We start from the raw sequence: 17,982 nt of genomic DNA on the forward strand, positions 1-17,982 counted from the left end.
CCACCATAAAAGAATCTAAGCAGAAATGTTTAACGGAAAACTTAATCTCGTGTGTAGTACCAGCAGTGGCCACCAGGGGGAAGAAGAGGCTGGAATGCGTATGAACCGGATGTTGATTGTCTTTGCGTGGATCTTTCACAGACCACGTTGCTGCCACACCAATGGACACATTTGAGCTGTTTCGGAAACTCGGAGCCGGGGCTAAATTTGACTTAAAGAGATTTGGTCAAGATGCTGCTAGGTTTAAGGTACTCTCGATAACAATTCTCGGCGGAAGTAGGAGCTAACACTAATAGCCACTGCTCATTTTGGCTAGCAGTGATATTTGTTGCTTCTCTGGTTTATCTTCCCTTTTGGTGATTAGCTATGCTATTATTATACAAGCCACTATGGTAGCAACAAAACCTGCATATGTTCTAACCCATTGTGCAGGTGGCCAGGTCTCAGGGCAGAGAAACGTCGCTGGATTCCCTGTCTGCGATCAACTACTTCGGCACAGGAGCAGCTAATGGAGCCCAGAGCACCCAGAGAGCGGATGAGGAAGGCATCGACAGTGGAGACTCTGAAGTAGGAGGCAAAAGAAAACGCAAAGAGCAAACGGGAGAAGTGAGACACAAAAGCAAGAAGACGGAAATCAGCCGGATGGAGGAGGACGGTAAAGGACGCAGAATCCATGCTTGCTTCTCAGGCATTTTTAAAAATAGTTTTATATTTTAGGAGTTACAATATTCGTTAAACAAGGAATAGTTTTTAATTGTGAATTAGGGCATTTATACATACAGCTAAAGAAGTACTTTTTCTTGTTACCAGCTCTGTATCAAAAGTGTCCATCACTGTGACAGAGATCTGACTTTAAATGACAAATGTGAAGTGATGCTTGAAGCAGCTTGGCTTACTGCAGGAGCAAATTGTATCGTGTAAAGTTAATTTTTCAAAGTATAAGTTCTCTTCTCTGTTTTTAGCTCCAGCAAGTGGTGAACCATTGACTGAGACCCAGAGAGGCGGCATCACCTGGACTTCCTCATTGGAAAGAAAGATCCAAAACGTACAGAAGGATGGGACAGAGAAATTCTCACTCAAGAGGCTGAAGCATCTTCATCAGGAAAAGGTCTCCTCCCACTGAAATCTCCAGAAAGAGATTTTTGTCTGTTTTTGGATACATTGGATGTCCAGGAAAAGGACACTCCTTAAACCTTTTTTTTTCTTTCTGGGTTTGGCTTTAAGGTGAATCGCATTCGCGCGCAGCACCGTATAAACGTCCATGGCTGCGATGTGCCCGACCCGGTTTGCTCGTTTGAGGAGCTTCAGTCCGAGTATAATCTCAACCTGCGCATTCTTCAGAACCTCAAGGATGCAGGACTGAACACGCCAACGCCAATACAGATGCAGGCCATACCGCTCATGATGCATGTGAGTTAAGAGACTTTGCGATTGGCCAACCAGAGCACTTAATTCAGTTTTTTTGATTTGAGATTATTTCTGATGGTCTGGTTTCTCTTTTAGGCTCGGGAGCTGTTAGCGTGCGCTCCGACCGGATCTGGAAAGACTTTGGCCTTCTCTCTTCCGCTGCTCGCTCACTTGCAGCAGCCTGCAAACCTCGGCTTCAGGGCTCTGGTCATCTCCCCGACCAGAGAACTGGCCAGCCAGGTACACACACAGATTGTTTCTACCTCAGTCAGGATAACAAAATTTACTGGATGATAAATTGTCTCTGAAATTATTGCGGTAAACAATAATATTGTTGTTTTGAAACCATTTCCAAGCATTATATTGATAATAGCATAATAATGCAAGTTCACTGTCTCAAAGACTAAGACACTTTTATTTTGTACAGAACACTCCAGACTAAAACTGGAAGATAGTTTATATGTCCAAAATAACACAGAAACAAAAACAATAAAAGGAAATAAAAACTACACACAACTGAAACCATGCGAAAAATGGATTATGAGCTTCGTAAATTAAATTAATAGAAAAAATCTAAATGGAAATTATTGAACTCATTTTAATTCATCATGTGATTAATGAATCAATTGCTCATCGCAACAGGCTTGTTTCAGTCCTTATTTTTGTGTAATTCACCTCTCACTAGTGTCAACTATGGATTTATTAAATACCTATTATCATATCGATCAAGTATTGGTTGCAGTTAGTTCTCACAATGCTTTAGATATTTCACTTGTTGCAGCGGAAGAATATGCTGAAATTTCAGCTTACTTGTTTAATAGTTTATTTAATCTTATTGAATGTTGAACAAAAAGTAACTTTATTAAATCTGAAGCAGAGCTTTAACTTCATCTTACATCTAAGATTTCATTTTTAGGTGAAGATACAGTTGATCTTGTGGCTCTTCTTGTGACCGTTAGCTTGATGAGTTTCATTTGATCCTTTCTAGACTCTCTTCAATACTATGGCTCGAAGGATACGAATACTGAAAAAATTCCTACAGGGAGCTCAACTATACTCAGTGCTTAAATTGAACCAAAAGTAGCTTTAATAAAGTTTCAGTTAGTACGTGTTGCCTGGTTATTGCAACCTTTACTGCGGTATTGTTAAAGATGTGTGTTCTTTTCGTAGGTCCTCTTTCCATGTTAGCACTCAGCTTTGTTGTGTTGTGTTCAGACCTACAGAGAGCTGCTGCGCCTGTCAGAGGGAGTCGGCTTTAGAGTTCATATCATCGATAAAGCTTCCCTGGCAGCTAAGAAGTACGGTCCACAGTCAAATAAAAAATATGGTAAGTGGTTGCAAATGTTGACTTTTATTTAGATATTTCTTATTAAATACTGTGAATTTTTTTATGTTTTTTTTTTTTGTGCAGACATCCTTGTCAGCACTCCCAACAGACTGATCTACCTTCTCAACCAGGATCCTCCAGGAATCAACCTTAGCAGGTATTATTTATCACACTTCTCATTTTGTTAACTTAACATCTGTCTTCACTCCGGACACGTCTCTTGTTTCTCAGTGTGGAGTGGCTGGTTGTGGACGAGTCCGATAAGCTCTTTGAGGACGGGAAGACGGGCTTCAGGGAGCAGCTGGCAACCATTTTTCTGGCATGTTCTAACGCCAAGGTGCGCAGGGCTTTTTTCAGCGCCACCTGCACACCGCAGGTGGAAAAGTGGTGCCGCCTGAACCTCGACAACTTGGTTTCTGTCAACATTGGACACAGGTAGCGTTCTGACTGTAAAACTGAATACCTCATTGTGTTTTAACATAATAATGCTGTAAAAAATGTTCAGAAATACAGCAGTGGAGACGGTGGAACAGGAGCTGCTGTTTGTCGGGGAGGAGAACGGGAAACTTGTGGCCATGAGGGACATCATCAAAAAAGTAAGAAGTGCTTTTTTGTATTTTTGAACCTTTTGTTGGTGGAGTGAAGCATGTTTTCCTCTTTGTGCTCCAGGGTTTCCTGCCTCCCATGCTGGTGTTCGTTCAGTCCATAGAGCGAGCGCGGGAGCTTTTCCACGAGTTGGTGTATGAAGGGATCAATGTTGACGTGATCCACGCAGAACGAACACAGCAGCAGGTGGAAAGAAACACACACATTCTTACTGTCTAGCCATCTGTTATTTGACCCTTTCATTCTCAATTAGCTGCTTATCCATTCTCTATGAGTTTATCTATCTTTCCATCCTTCTTCTTAAATAGTTGTTCTATTATTATTATTTATTTATTTTATTACGAGAAATGGAAATTCTGCTCCTGGATAGAACTAGGGTGTGGAGGGTTAGGGGTTAAGGTTAGACTAAGAGTCAGTGAAAAATTGTAAAAATAACAATTCAAGTATATTTTTGAGTTTTTCAGACTGGTAAACATCGTCATGTAGAATTTATTAGTGTCATGATAAATAAACTACTATAAATACAATTGAAAAAAATAATTGGATGGTTAATGGTACAATAATAGTGCATTGTTTCTGTATATCCATCTGTTTGTCAGTCCATTCGAACAGATCATTGTACAGAAAAACAACAAAATTCGTTTCAGCCTGCATATCTGTCCATGCATCTATCCATCTGTCCTTTCATCTGTCCACCACTATCCGTCCATCATAGTGAACATTTGTATTTAGACATTGAGTCTGGAAAAGTTTAGAGTCTAACCAAGTAAGCAGTGCAGGAAGCCCGCATGGTTCATGGCGTCCTGACTGGCTGCTGCGTTTCAGAGGGACAACGTGGTGAACAGCTTTCGCTCTGGGAAGATTTGGGTGCTGATCTGCACGGCTTTGCTCGCCAGAGGAATCGACTTCAAAGGAGTGAACCTGGTGCTGAATTACGACTTCCCCACCAGCGCCGTGGAGTACATTCACAGAATCGGTGGGTTCATTGGAGGACTACTGTTCAGCAATGTTTATTTTTTTGACTTTGAGATTGTCTAAAGATACCACATCAGTTGAGTATTTTGTGGCAGTGTAAATTATGAAGAATTTATTAAATGCTTTTTCTTTCTTGTTTTTTTTTTTTTTTTTTTTTTTTTTTTGTCATGGAAATCTGTCTATCCCTCAGGCCGTACGGGTAGAGCTGGACATCACGGGAAGGCCATCACTTTCTTTACAGAAAATGACAAACCGTTGTTGCGCAGGTACAAAATAAACCGATTAGGTTCGAATAACCGGGAGAGAAAGCTTGAGTTGGATGTTGTGTACATTCTGTAACCTAAGCTTTTATGGAGGATTGGCAAGATGAAGGCTTTTTTTCTTTTCTTTTCTAACATGTATATGTTTTTCTCATCTGAACAGCATTGCTAATGTTATAAAACAAGCTGGGTGCCCTGTGCCGGACTACATGATTGGCTTCAAAAAGATCCACAGGTAAGTGAGATTTGAGATGATAACCAAGCCAAGCTGCATATCAATTACACAAAGTACTGCCTGCAGGGAAGCTCTTACTGTTTTAAGTTTTGATCTTCATACTTTGGATATTTTGTTTTCCTTTCAGCAAAGTAAAGCGAAGACTTGAGAAGAAACCTCCCAGTAGGAGCACCATTAGCACAACCCCTCGCTTCCTCATGAAGAAGAAAGTCAAAGCTGAGAAAAAGGAACATAAGAAAGAGTCAAATAGCAAACAGAAAGGAGAAAACGGGCCTCAGACAGCACAACAACAGGGCAACAACAAGAAGAAGAAGAAGACCAAAGGAAAAGTTCAAAACGCAGGACAGAAAAAAGGAAAACCTAAAGCAGCAGTTCAGAAAGGAGGATCAAAATTAGCAGGAGCCAAATTAAAAAAGTAAGCACGGGCTTCACCGGTTGATGGCTGAAGAGTCAAATAAATTAATCAGCTTCACCAAAAAATGCTTTAAAAAAACATTAAATGACTTCTGGATAATATTAAAACTTCAGGACTAACTATATAAGAGCTACATGTAATAATAAAGTTCTTTGTCTTTTTTTTAATCAGGAATAACAGATGAAAAATTTACAAATGGACAAGAGGACGGTGGTTCGACGTTAGAGTGGATTTTATTTTCATGAACATGCTGTTTAATGGTTTCACTGTTATGGATTTTATTATCAGAATAAAGAAAAAACTTTTATACTTTGTCATTTTACAGCCTTTTATTTGTTCATCCATTTTGTCATTAAAACCTTGTTGCAGTAAATTAGAATATCTTTGAAAAGTTCATTTGTTTCAGTAACTGACTTGAAAAAGTGAAATCTAGATTGCAAAGAGTAATATGCTTGCAACTTTTCTATGACTGGATCATTATGGTTTAAAAAATAATTAAAACTTAATAATGTTAAAAGTGCTGCTGCTGAAATGCTGGTTGTTTAGAGTGCTGCATCAATCTATATTTGAGGATGGTTAAGTGGAAGGAAAAAGCGTTTCATAAAAATTTGGATAAGCAAAAGAACCATGGGAAGGTTATGAAGCAAAGCCCACAAACCTCTGAAAGAATGGTGGCAATTAAGAGTTGGAAGTAGTGCTGGAATGAGATTTGGAATTGGTGTTAGGAGGATTAGATGGAGGGTTGAATGAAAAATTGAAAGGTGGGTGGAAAGCAGGGTTCCATCCAATGCACCTTCTTACTCTCCTTCGCAATTTATTTCCAACTCTGGAGAAACCAACTCTTTGGTTTCTGGAGGTCATTTAATCCTTTATTCTGGAATTTGCTATTTTTCTCAGTCATTTTATGCCCAGTTCTTAGTATAACAGTACAGTGTGCAGCATATGTGTGGGCTTAAAAAAATCAGTGAGAACTATTTAAATCCAAGGAAGAAGTATTAGATTTGTATCAATTCAACTAAAGAAATTGAAAAAATGTGACAGGCTTCTTTAGCAAAGTGCCTGGCTGACTGTTTCCTGCCCACAGCAGTCACAGATTGATCATCTCCATGACAGGCCGCATTGATGCAGTGATTAGTGTAGAAGGAGCTCTGACCATGTATTGAGTGAGAGCTTATACTGGACATGCGAACAGGTCTCATTTTTTAAAATTATTTTATTATTTGTTGTATGAAATATTCCAAAGTTTGAGAAAGTAAATCTTTGAGTTTCTTTTTGCTGTAAGCCATAATAAAGTTTTAGTAATTCAATTTAATTACAAATTAAATAAATGTATTTCTCTAAATTCTAATTTATTGAGACAGGCACCTGCATGTGACCAAAGAGGGCGCTAACATTAGGTAACTGTGATATCGCGACAATGCCGTGAGATCTCGCCCTTGCATTATACTGTGGGAAACCCCACCTGCTCTTCCTTTCTCAACATGGCACCGAAGGCGAAGAAGGAAGGTTTGTGAATCCTAAAATTGTGAATGAATAAATCGTAAATTTTGTGATTATAATGCCTGGAACAGTGAACACTAACGATTCGTTTGAAAATATATATCAGCAACGACATACAAGATCCTTTTTCACAGTCGCCAACTTGTTAAATATGGCTGTAATTTACATTGAGAAAGTAGCGGAGGGATTGTAGCTAAGCTAACATGAGCGCTGATGTTGCCGACAAAACGTGGTCTACTTAGTCATTAATTTAACTTTTGCCTACTCTGTGATGGATTTGGTATATATAAAAACCCCAGTTTATGACAATATATTGCTAACTGTTCAAACATCAGTTATGTTTTGCTGTTAGTATACATTTTAGCAACACGAGCGTCTTCAGTGTGGAAATGCTAAACTGCTGGATGGCCGTCAACATTTACTTCAAGGCGTGAAACTACCCAGTGTGGTTTGGAGCTTTTAGTTGAATTTTAGGAGAATTAATCATTTGAACTCAGTTACGAAATCTAGCATCCATGTTGATGTGCACATTTTTGTTGCTATATGACTTAAAATGACTGGAACTTAGACCTTTTGTGATTGACGCATTTGAAGGTTAACTTGTTTAATTCTGATGTGTTTTGACATTTTTACCCTGAAGAGAAAAGTTAGATTAGACAAATTTTGTAGCCTGAATCTTATATAACTGTAAATATATTCAGAATCGAGACACTTCTCAATGTCCAAGTTCTGGCTTGCACTGTTTGACATCCAGTGTTTTAACAAAATTAATTTTTGTTTTATTTAGCTGTCCCTGCCAAAACAGAGGCCAAGTCAAAGGCTCTGAAGGCAAAAAAGGCTGTGCTCAAAGGCGTACACAGCCAGAGGAAGAAGAAAATTAGGACTTCTCCCACCTTCCGTCGCCCTAAAACCCTTCGGCTCCGCAGACAGCCCAAGTACCCTCGCAAGAGTGCGCCTCGCAGGAACAAGTAAGTTTTAAACCTCCAGCGAATAAAAGGCCAACAAAAGCATGGTGCACATGATGGTAAATGCGATCAAAGTATGAAAAATCATGAGTCCAATTTTATTAACTGCTGATGCACCTCAGTTAATGTACTATTTTAATTTAGTCTGTTTTGTTTTGAAGCTTTTTCTACTTGAAATAATTTAATGTTAAATGTATTTTTTAAATAATCTTCCAGGCTGGATCACTATGCCATCATCAAGTTCCCCTTGACAACAGAGTCTGCAATGAAAAAGATTGAGGATAACAACACTCTTGTATTCATTGTGGACGTCAAGGCAAACAAACATCAGATCAAACACGCTGTTAAGAAGCTGTATGACATCGATGTCGCCAAAGTCAACACACTCATCAGGTAAGACATCTTGGTCCAGGCTGTGCTTTTTGGTTTCCATGATGAAATATTGCATATATATGGACTCTGCACTTTGATGTAGAATCCAACATGGGTCATATATAATTTCAAATAACTGTAAAATGACTTTCATGTAATACGTTTGCTTATTTGTTCAGGCCTGATGGTGAAAAGAAGGCCTACGTTCGGCTTGCGCCAGATTACGATGCATTGGATGTTGCAAACAAGGTGAGTTTTATTCCAGCAGGCCGATGATGTAATGTTTTATTTTATAGACTTTTGTATTTTGTAACTCTGTGCATATGATGTAAACATTATTTTGATCTGAATGTCTGTGATGCATTCAAAGGAACCACTGATGCCAAATGCTGCAGATTTAAATTAACTACTTTTAATGAACTTTATGTAATTCATGCATTTTTCTTTTTTTTCTTGTAGATTGGCATCATCTAAACTGGCTGAATAAAATAAGTGGAAGAATAAATATTTGTAAAAACTAACTTTGTGTCTTTGTATGCTTTAAGAGACGCCACCAAAACATTTGTATGTATATTACACACTTGCTGTTATTGACTGGTAGGAAACTTTATGTTCTGGGATGGATTGGCAAATTGAGACTTTTTTGATGACCTATTATAAAATTTTAATGCCATTATGTTTTTTGCACTTGTTCATGTAGGTGCAGGTAATATATTGAAAATGTCTTAATAGCAGAGATCCTGGTATCTAAGATTCATAAAATGACCTGCAGCAAGTATTTTTTTTATTGTAATTTTAGACATAACAGTTTGAAAACAAAGTCTTAATAAATTTTTTGTTGCAAGTTCCTCAAAACTTTCGTTACATTGAACTTAATTTGAAGTTAGCCTCAGCTGTTTTCATAACCCACAGGGATTTTAAATGAACTCCCAAAAACGCTTAAGGTTAATTCCAGTGATCAATTTTAACATTCTAATCTCTAAACATGCCACAAATATTTAGATTTGTGGTATGTAAATTGTTTCCAAAATCCAGTGGAAATGGTTTATAGATTTTCAAGAACCTACAATAAAAATGGATTTACATTGTGTATACTTGGATAAATGACACATTCACATCACCTTTTAAGTTTTACTTGTTTAACAAAAGCATTGTTACAGTAATACAATTGATTCTGAAAATTATGAGTTAATTACATAAAAGGTTATTATTGCACTGGTTGAATAATGGATATTGCACTTTCTGACACAAGAAAAAAAGTTACTATCAGACTGATTCCCATCTTGAGTAAAGCTTTTGGGCTTCAGTTTACATGAAATAGCCACAAAATGACTAAACGTAAAACCTTTCCTCTTTCATTTCTACAACGCATTTTGCTTTATGTTCTTGGCACCATGTTGCCTCATGACAGAAAGGTTCGAACTGTGCCTTTAACAAGGCCTCTGCAGATTGGGCACTTCCTCAGGGATGGTGCACACTCCTTGCACACTACAAGGTGACCACATGGGATGAAGACGATGTTGACCTCTTTGTCCATACAAACTTTGCAGGTGCGCTCCTCCTGCAGGCGCCGCAGCTGCTCCTCCATTGGTAGGTCTGTGAGAGAGAACGTTCCAGTCAAGCCTGCTCATAAGAACCTGAACCTATCTTCACAAAAACCAAGCACCGTACAAATCACATACAATTGCACCACCTAGTGTTAACATTATGTAGTGACAGTACATTTGTCATGTATAAAGGAATCAAACGTATTTTATTGGTAGTTGGAGTTCTCTGCAATTTGAATAAAATTTAAGATGTTTCAAACAAATACAAATGTACAAATACAAATGTGAAATTCAATAGATAAACTGACAAATCACAAATGTTGAAAAATTTTACTAAAGTTTGATGGTTTTTACATTAACTGCACATCAATCTTATCACTGAAATGCGATTAAAATGTTGATTCTCTGTAAGAACATGACACTTAGTATTTAAGAAGTGGATGACTTCTCATTTCTAGATGTTTTTGCCTACTTTTTCATCTTTTTAATAAGAGAAAGTATTTTTAAGAACCAAGAAACGGCGCAACACTTAGAACTAAAAATAGAAAATATTCAAGCACCAAATATCTTTTTACACAGATGTCACATGGGACAGTGACTATTTTCACAAAGACTTAAAATAGACTATCCGATCTGTCAGTGTGAAGATGATGTAAATGTAAATAAATTAGTCGAACTTCAACTTAAGTGAAAACCATCTAAAACTGCCCAGTCATATAAGTGACCATATGACATGACCTCACAAATCCAAATAGTTTCATATCACACTAGGGTTGGTAGATGTCATTTGTTATAACAACTTCTTGCTTACTCAAAAAGATGAGTAAGCAATGTTCTAGAGATTGTAAGTTAGACTTGTATTTACTGAGTTCTTAATACCACCTCTGCTTTATATTAGGTCATTGTCATTTTAGAAATGTTATAAGTTTAGTTTGAATCTTTATTACCTGAAAGATCTTGGCTTGGTGAAGAAGCTTCATTCGATTGAGCTAAAAGGGAAAAACATGTCAAAGTCAGGCTTTGATAAAAAAAAACAACAAAAAAATGCTTTCAGAGTGAAATTCTGATTGCGTTTCCTCTCACTAGAGTCCATTTCAGATTTTTCTAGCAAGTTTTACAACTGAATTTTTTCTCTGAATGCTTTTAATAATCTTCTGTGGGAATAAATGTTCCCCAAATTTTTCTTCACCAGAAACTGCATTTCTGCTACATTTGCCAGAAAAGTTCAGATTATAATTTTTAAAAAATAATTATTTATACCAAATGAATGATTTAGTATTTCTATAATTATTTAAAAAAAACAACAAAAAAAATCAAATGTTGGGCGTCTAAATATTTTAAGACTAGATATCTCTAATCAGGTCCGGATTATTTAACACTAATGACATTTATTTGAAACAGTTTGTGATTCATTCATTCAAATGCGATTTTGTGTTGAACATTTAAACCAGTTTGAAATTGAGTGGATTATTTAAATACTGAATCTGTGAAATGACCCACATATAAATGTTGGCATTTATATGTGTTCCTTAAATTAACTAGAAACCTAAAGCAATGGTTTTGTGCAAACAAAACCAAGGTAATAATCATCAAATAAAGGCAAACAAAATGCAGAAACTCTACTGTTACAGAAAATTAACATTTCGTGTTCAAAGTTGCAAAATGATGCAGCTAACGTCCATACTTCTCAGGTCTGTGTTGATGTCCTGTGGTGAAGTCATACCCATGAGGTCTCTGAGCAGGTGGACGTCGTTTTTCTGGATCCAGTTGCGGAACACCTCGGCGGCAGCGTTTCCTTTGTTGAGGACGAGCTCGATCAGCCTGGCAGTTTGCTGCTGGGCTGAGGTCTGGGCCAGGAGGCCGCTGTAATCCTCTGCAGCTGCAGGTGAACAGAGACCAGTCAAAAAACTAAAACCCACAGGAAACCAGCAGAAGGTTCAGCTACTTTCACAAAATCTTTCCAATACGACAGCTGCTCAATGTGGAATATTAACTCTATTAATATTCCACATTGATTCCTATAATTTCAAAACTCTGGAAGTCTATATTACATTAGATAAACAAAAGGTTAACGTACATAACACATTTTGCTCTCTTAAATGCTCCAACACCGGCTCGACACTCTTCAGACGCTGAGCCAATGCTGCCTGATGCCTCTTCACAAACGTAAAACCATCTAAAACAAAAAAAAAAAAAAAAACTTTAATTTTAGTTCAGCACTACGGAAGCAACGCATTTCTCAATTATTTCCTCAGAGCTAGCACCTGATGCCATCGCCTCTGCTAGCATCTCGCGCTCCTCCTCCCTCTTCTGGTCTTCAGCGCTGAGCAGATCTGAGACCAGCTCCTGGACGGTCCGGTAGTTCTCGCCGCTTGTCAGGATCTTGCTCTGCACCGTTTGCTTGACGAGGCTGCGGTCGAAGCCCATCTCTAGAGCAGATTTGATCACAGGCGTGTTCATCATGACGGCATCTTCCGACCGCTCCTCTCCTGGACCCAGATGTACCACTGATGGGAAAAAATATCATGAACGCTTTAAGCCTCTGTTATGGTAATATTTTTAACTTCATATGGGTTTAAACTCACCTGGTGGATCAACAAACTCTCTGGAGCTGGTATCTCCTGTTGTTAGGAGCTTTAGGAGATAAAAATTGAGCATTTTAAATAACCTGGAGCAGCTTTTTAACAGCAAGTAAAATCCAAAATGATTCTCTGAGCTAACCTGCTCAAACAGGCGAGGGAATCGAGCCTGAATCTGGTGGACAAAGTCTTGTCCCTTTTCTTGAAGCAGATATTCACACCTGCAAAAGGGCAACCAGGAAATTATATCAAACAATCAGAGCAGTTCTATAAATAAATAATAAAAAAAAGAATTCGGAAAAGGCTAAATTTACCGAGGAAACCATTTTGCATGTTCCACCCATGGATCATCCCCAGATTCCCAGCACCGCAGGCCTCCATCACAACAGAAACATTTGACATCATCGTTCCTCCCTGAAGGGACACACAGATAAACACACTCAGTGTGTCATGTGGTTTTAGGGGAATTTCAAGGTCAACAGATGATGACAACATCTCAAAACATGCCTGTCATCTTTCTCTTTATCTCTCTGGGGAGAAATTTAAATGATCATAAGACTTGTTTGAGTTCTGGTACAATATAGCATAAGTAGTGTCCATAAAAATTCTGTCTATATGGAATTTCCAAGTGAAATAAAATGAAACTCTGCTTTCAAAGTTGTTGTATAAAATCCCCTACTCCCTCTTTTGAGGTAATTTTCATAGTATGAAACATTTTTTTCCCTTTACAGAATTAATAAACACAAGCAAGATCATTTATAAAACTGAAGTTCCTAATTCCCGTTTACTTAAAGTTTAACCAGTGGATGAAGAAACAATCACAAGACGAGCCATCTAATAATAAATAGTAATAGTGTGCTGTCCTTACCCACATAGTAGAAGCCAGCCTTGGCCAGCTGTTCGGGTCGGACTGGAATACGAGACGGCCAGTTGACGAAGGTGAGAAGCCGTTCATCGCTCTGCTGCATGGAAGGGTTGGACACACTGGTGAGGGCTGGGGCTCCGGATGGCACCTGGGATGTTGTTGCTAAAGATACAGTTCCCGCGGCGCTGGACAGCGACACGTTATCGGCTCGGTCCCCCCGGACGAAGCGACAGTTTGGATAATGACGCTGGTGCTCAGATACAGCCCGGTCACCCGGTTCCCAGTTGTTCAGCTGCAAACCAAGACAAACTCTGGTCAAAGGTCACAGGCACTTCACAAGAGACTTAAGTCATGTTTTTTGTGGAAAGAAAAAAACAACAAAAAAAACATCTCTTTTAAAAATTTATTAAGAGAAAAGCATACATTTCTTAATTAATTCTGATTATTTTGTTTTATTTCAAACTATAAAGTCATGATTACAGTAATTTGCAGAAATTTAACAAAACCTTAAAAATGTAAATGCCACATTTTACTCCTTCAATTTGGTACCTAGTTCTGCAAAATAAGTGTTACTTTTTTGTAAATGCTTTAACTTTCACTGACACTGTAAACCCACAAGTACTTTTGTCTATTCTTAATTTAATATTTCCAATTACATGAAGAAAAAATGAAAAAACAAAGACAGATAAATCCCAGAACTGAATCTGAAATCCTGAAATAGGAAATGCATCGCTAATATTAGCTTCAAAAGCTTACAAAGTGTCTGCATGCATCGTGTTTACAGATGCAGAGCATAAACATGGCATTAAGAAGGTCAGTAACTCCTTTCCATGCCCACCTGTCCGCCGCAGCTGAAGCAGGCCACCCGGTCACCTTGGCCCAGGTAGTAGAAGCCCGCCTTGGCCAGCTCTGTGGGGGTGATGATGGAAAGCGTCCAGGAGTGGAAGGAGTCCAGGCGGTCCTGCTCTCTGCGCATGCTTGGGTTGTGGCACGTCGGTCTCTGATGGGACATGTCCTCTACACCCCGAGAGCTCAGGGGACTGGAGGGCGGCAGAGCAGAGAAGGCCGTGTTCAAGAATCCAACCGGATCCTCGATTTGGCTTACTGACGGGTTGGGAGCAGCTGGGCCGGGACCAGGAAGCTGGAGGAGAAAGAGAATGATGGGAGATTAAAACAATATCAGCTTTCTCAGCCGACTCCCCTCTCGTATGAATGTCATGTCCTCTTTTGAGTAGATAATTTGATCTTACTGGTAAAGCCGGGGCGATACGAAGTGGGGAGAAAGCAGAGTGGGAGGAAGAGAGAAGGTTGGTGGTGGATGGGAGGCTCTGAATGAAGGAGCAGGAAGGCGAGAGCTGTCTGTGTTTCTCTGTCGGACAGTCCCCAGCCTGCCAGCCCTCGGCCGTCACATTACACCTGAAGCACTGTACTCGGTCGCCCATGCCGGTGTAGAACCAGCCCGCCCTCGCCAAGCTTCGCTCTGTGACAGGGGAAGCTGGGAAGCGGGCGAAAGTAGATATGCGATAGAGCTCTGGGGGAAATAAACAACAGCACAGCGTTAACTTTAGATGGAGAGCAGCAGGAAACGAATGAAGATAAATTTGAGTTAATGTGTCAAAGGAAAGGTCTAAAAATACCTGAAGAGTTGTCGTATTGTAGGTCAGGTGGTGGCCCATTACGACACAGTCCCATCAAAAACTGGTTGTTTTTTAGCTGAAGAAGTGTTTCCATTTTTGGATTTTTTAAAAATATTGATAGTAAGAAGAAAAAAAAAAAGAGATGTCCCTTTGAGGGAGAGGGGTTTGAAAAAAACCCAAGGTCATTTTTCATTCAAACATACACACACTCATGTCTCACACACACAGAAACTGAGAACACTACTACATCTAAATAAACCACAGGACGGGACACTTAAGAGTGAAAATGAAGGCAAGTCACGCATAAAACTTAACAGCTCATATCCTCTACTTTTTTTTTTTTTTTTTACCTGTAGCTAACAGGAAGCACAAAAGCCCAAGTGCAAAACCTCTCAGAAACAGTGTAAGTAAATACGCAATTAAACAAAACACTGCAATGAATCAAACCCAGCCTGAATTTTATTATTATGAGTCTGATCCTATTACAAATCAACCAGGATCAGTATACACCCTGCTGTTCTCCACCTTTACCACAGACATATTGGACCCTTGAAACTTCTGTGTAAGCTTAAGGATAAACATTAAATTAAATTAAAAACCAACAAACAAAAACACCTCAAGCATGCACACATGCAGACCTGGGAATATGTGCTTTCAAACCCCTCTCCCCATCTGGGGCATCCCTTTTCTGGGTGTCTAGGCTTCCATAATTGAAGTCTAAAAAACTAATTAAAAAATATTTTTAATCTTTAGAGGATAATGAAATTCCCCCTGTGAGTTGTTTTTCTGGTTGAACCTGCAGAGACACAAGGTGAGAGATAAACAAAACATATTTGAAATTCCTAATCATGTTGAATTATCGGTTTTAGTTGAACAATGGCATATGACACAAATGTCTGACACTGAATTATCAATGTTTGGCAAATGGACATACCAACAAGTTTTAAACAGTTCACCTTCAAATCTACAAAGTTTTCAGTGTGGCGGACTGGAATTTCCTCAAGTAGTTTGGAGTGGTTACAGTTTTTCTACACAGCTTGTTTGTATTTGTTTTTAGTTTGAAGTGATCATTTGATATGTTGTTTTTGTCCTAATTATTCCCATTCACTGTTATGTCCTGCTGAAATTTATATTTAGTGAGCATTTTATCCACACCAACAAAATCGACAGTACATTATTTACTGGGCTTTATGATTTACTATCTCAACAAGTTAGTTATGCAGCATTAAGTGTCGCAGTGCTATTTATAAGACTCTTTCCATGATCAGCTCAATATAGTTTGGTTGTTTTACCTAGAAATGAATCATACTGTGTGGTGTTGATCTCAATGTGTAGCTTATTCTGATCGAACTACTTTTTAATTAATTTTATACGTATAAAAATGAATGCGAATGTTAATGAGACGAGATCATATATTTTAATTGGGGGATTTTTTTTAGTTACACAAGATGGTAGGTTAGAATTGTGTTGTGTACGAATCAAAGAAGAGTAAAATACATATTAAAATCTAGTTTATTATTTCGAAATAATTAGTTAATGACTCCACAGAAGTAATTACAGCTCGGTATATTACAGCTCGGTATAAAAAAACACGGGTGGAAAATCCCCGGCTTAACAAAGGGACGCCGTTTCCCTCTCATACCAAGCCTACATTTTGATTAACAACACCTGTTTGACCTTTACATTATGCAAGGGGAAAAAACCACATTGCAAGAAAAAAAAATGTCTCAATTTCCTCTAAAGCCTTCTCGTTTGAAAATTGTTCCGGGTACATTAGCTTTATTGTTACTTTCTCTTTTTTTAACCAAACGTTTGCCAGCGTTGTGGTGTTTCATTTCTAGCACAACGGATGAGTAAATGCCAACTGAATCTGTTTTGAATCAACATCTGATTAGAAAATAATGACGCAGCAAAAAAAAAAATCACTCAAACGTTCTTTTTGTAGCTCTTCAGCCGCTAGCTCGCTAAAGCTAACCTCCGCTAATGCTAATAAAAACAAGGATTTAATCCACTCCACAACTCATAGTTCTGTCTCAGTGGACGGTTAATTCAAAGTAGCCAGTGTGTAAAGGCTCCATTACGAAAAACAAAACCACACCAGCTGCCTTGTTCCATTTTAGATAAGACTCACCAGTTTAGCTGCAGACGGACTGTGGCTCGGAAAGTCCCTAACGTTCCGACCCAATGACGTCACCTTCCGGTTACGGCTTTAAGAGGAAAAATGAAACCAGTTTCAAAGGAATGAATGAATTGAATGACTGACTAATTAAATCGCTCCTGGCAACCCCTGGGAAATAACACAAGTTAAAGAGAAGTTAGCGTGACTAGAATTTAAACACATCAGTATCAAAGTTTTGGCCAAATCTCTAGTTTGCTTTAACGAAACCATGTTGCTTAGTCAACAAAAAAATCCAGATAAAAAAAAAAAGCACCAATTAAACTTGTATTCACAAACTTTGTCTAGAATAAATCAATTAAAAATAAAATGGACAAGACAATATTTAACAGCAACCAATATGAGCATTACTTTAATTCAGCTAAATTTAATTTAATTTATCAATCCCAAAAGAATTTTAGATTATTTATCTGTAGATCAGTTCACAACATCACTGACCAGTCCAAAGTTTAAAGTTATTGCAGCCAAAATAACAAATATTTCACAAAGACGAAGTTACTTACATCTGCTCGGTGCTCGCTGGAACAAAAGTAGATTTGAATTTTCACGTCTCTTTTTACCCTATTTAGCCACGCCCCAATCTAAAAAAAAAAAAAAAAAAAAAAAAAAAAGAGGAAAGCAATACACGTCTCTGGGGAAACGTAGCTTGGCTTCTGGTGACAATACTTTATTTGATTTGATGTCATTTCTGACTTTTCCACTTCACATTTTGACTTTTGGGGACTTCCTGTCTGTTTTGCCGCAGTCAGCGCCCTGAACTGCAGGCTGCAGTCAGTGGATTATCCACAGTTTCACCAGTTAAAATGTTTAAAGTAAAAACATGGTTCTATCAGTATTTAGTACGAGATATAAACAATAAATCTATCCCCGTCAGAAATATTAAGCAAAAAAAGTGGCTGCCAGAGTAATAGCTGAGTACATGAATATTTATCACCATTTACAGATAAAAAAATCACAAAGAATGATCAGGAAAAAAACTGTTCAAAAAAATTGATTATACAGATCATTTGAAAAAGCATGTCTTCACTTGCTCTTTTAAGATTAGTCCAGAATTAAGATAACATAAAAACAAAAAAATGAGCGACCCACTCAAGTTTAGGTTGTGAACCAAACTGA

The 17,982-nt window shown here is 38.3% G+C and overlaps 3 protein-coding genes and 1 non-coding gene across 5 annotated transcripts; 3 read left to right on the plus strand and 1 right to left on the minus strand.

The window, feature by feature from the left end:
- Positions 1–95: 95 nt before the first annotated feature.
- On the plus strand, positions 96–5,537 carry ddx52 (DEAD (Asp-Glu-Ala-Asp) box polypeptide 52). The gene is made up of 15 exons (XM_055044052.1): positions 96–248; positions 433–655; positions 963–1,108; positions 1,225–1,410; positions 1,504–1,647; positions 2,623–2,734; positions 2,819–2,891; positions 2,966–3,169; positions 3,240–3,330; positions 3,404–3,526; positions 4,166–4,316; positions 4,506–4,581; positions 4,739–4,810; positions 4,938–5,225; positions 5,397–5,537. Exons 1-15 carry the CDS (start codon positions 162–164, stop codon positions 5,407–5,409), a joined length of 1,989 nt encoding a protein of 662 aa, XP_054900027.1. The 5' UTR covers positions 96–161; the 3' UTR covers positions 5,410–5,537.
- A 1,116-nt stretch (positions 5,538–6,653) lies between these two features.
- rpl23a (ribosomal protein L23a) lies at positions 6,654–8,583 on the plus strand. The gene is made up of 5 exons (XM_055043442.1): positions 6,654–6,731; positions 7,513–7,693; positions 7,907–8,083; positions 8,242–8,311; positions 8,522–8,583. The coding sequence occupies exons 1-5, from the start codon at positions 6,707–6,709 to the stop codon at positions 8,534–8,536; spliced, it is 468 nt and encodes a 155-aa protein (XP_054899417.1). The 5' UTR covers positions 6,654–6,706; the 3' UTR covers positions 8,537–8,583.
- LOC129368889 (small nucleolar RNA SNORD42) lies at positions 8,380–8,447 on the plus strand. Its single transcript, XR_008606900.1, has one exon. It is a non-coding gene; the product is annotated as a small nucleolar RNA SNORD42 (small nucleolar RNA).
- A 596-nt stretch (positions 8,584–9,179) lies between the features above and the next one.
- birc2 (baculoviral IAP repeat containing 2) lies at positions 9,180–17,388 on the minus strand. Of its 2 annotated transcripts, none has more exons than XM_055043440.1 (14): positions 17,370–17,388; positions 16,822–16,897; positions 14,691–15,486; positions 14,304–14,584; positions 13,892–14,194; positions 13,057–13,345; positions 12,503–12,602; positions 12,331–12,409; positions 12,195–12,243; positions 11,874–12,116; positions 11,687–11,785; positions 11,294–11,488; positions 10,557–10,598; positions 9,180–9,658 (listed from the first exon to the last, which is right to left on the minus strand). In XM_055043440.1, the coding sequence occupies exons 3-14, from the start codon at positions 14,881–14,883 to the stop codon at positions 9,465–9,467; spliced, it is 2,067 nt and encodes a 688-aa protein (XP_054899415.1). In that variant the 5' UTR covers positions 14,884–15,486; positions 16,822–16,897; positions 17,370–17,388; the 3' UTR covers positions 9,180–9,464. The 2 variants fall into 2 exon arrangements, with proteins under 2 accessions (XP_054899415.1, XP_054899416.1); XM_055043441.1 differs by having other exon boundaries at positions 11,333–11,488; positions 17,370–17,387.
- Between the last annotated feature and the right edge of the window lie 594 nt (positions 17,389–17,982).

Source organism: Poeciliopsis prolifica, unplaced genomic scaffold (assembly GCF_027474105.1).
Source record: "Poeciliopsis prolifica strain line A6 unplaced genomic scaffold, Auburn_PproV2 SCAFFOLD019, whole genome shotgun sequence".
Classification (NCBI taxonomy): Eukaryota; Metazoa; Chordata; class Actinopteri; order Cyprinodontiformes; family Poeciliidae; genus Poeciliopsis; species Poeciliopsis prolifica.

Bases quoted from the DNA above. Each gene is read 5' to 3' on its own strand.
- ddx52 (XM_055044052.1), top strand. From the start codon at position 162: ATGGACACATTTGAGCTGTTTCGGAAACTCGGAGCCGGGGCTAAATTT. The intron at 3,331-3,403 runs GTAAGAAGTGCT...TTTGTGCTCCAG, and splicing joins TGAGGGACATCATCAAAAAA to GGTTTCCTGCCTCCCATGCT. The intron at 4,582-4,738 runs GTACAAAATAAA...TCATCTGAACAG, and splicing joins GACAAACCGTTGTTGCGCAG to CATTGCTAATGTTATAAAAC.
- birc2 (XM_055043440.1), bottom strand. From the start codon at position 14,883: ATGAAAAATGACCTTGGGTTTTTTTCAAACCCCTCTCCCTCAAAGGGA. The intron at 14,195-14,303 runs GTAAGATCAAAT...TTTCTCCTCCAG, and splicing joins GTATCGCCCCGGCTTTACCA to CTTCCTGGTCCCGGCCCAGC. The intron at 12,603-13,056 runs GTAAGGACAGCA...GTGTCCCTTCAG, and splicing joins GGCTGGCTTCTACTATGTGG to GGAGGAACGATGATGTCAAA.
- rpl23a (XM_055043442.1), top strand. From the start codon at position 6,707: ATGGCACCGAAGGCGAAGAAGGAAG. The intron at 7,694-7,906 runs GTAAGTTTTAAA...ATAATCTTCCAG, and splicing joins AGTGCGCCTCGCAGGAACAA to GCTGGATCACTATGCCATCA. The intron at 8,084-8,241 runs GTAAGACATCTT...TTATTTGTTCAG, and splicing joins AAAGTCAACACACTCATCAG to GCCTGATGGTGAAAAGAAGG.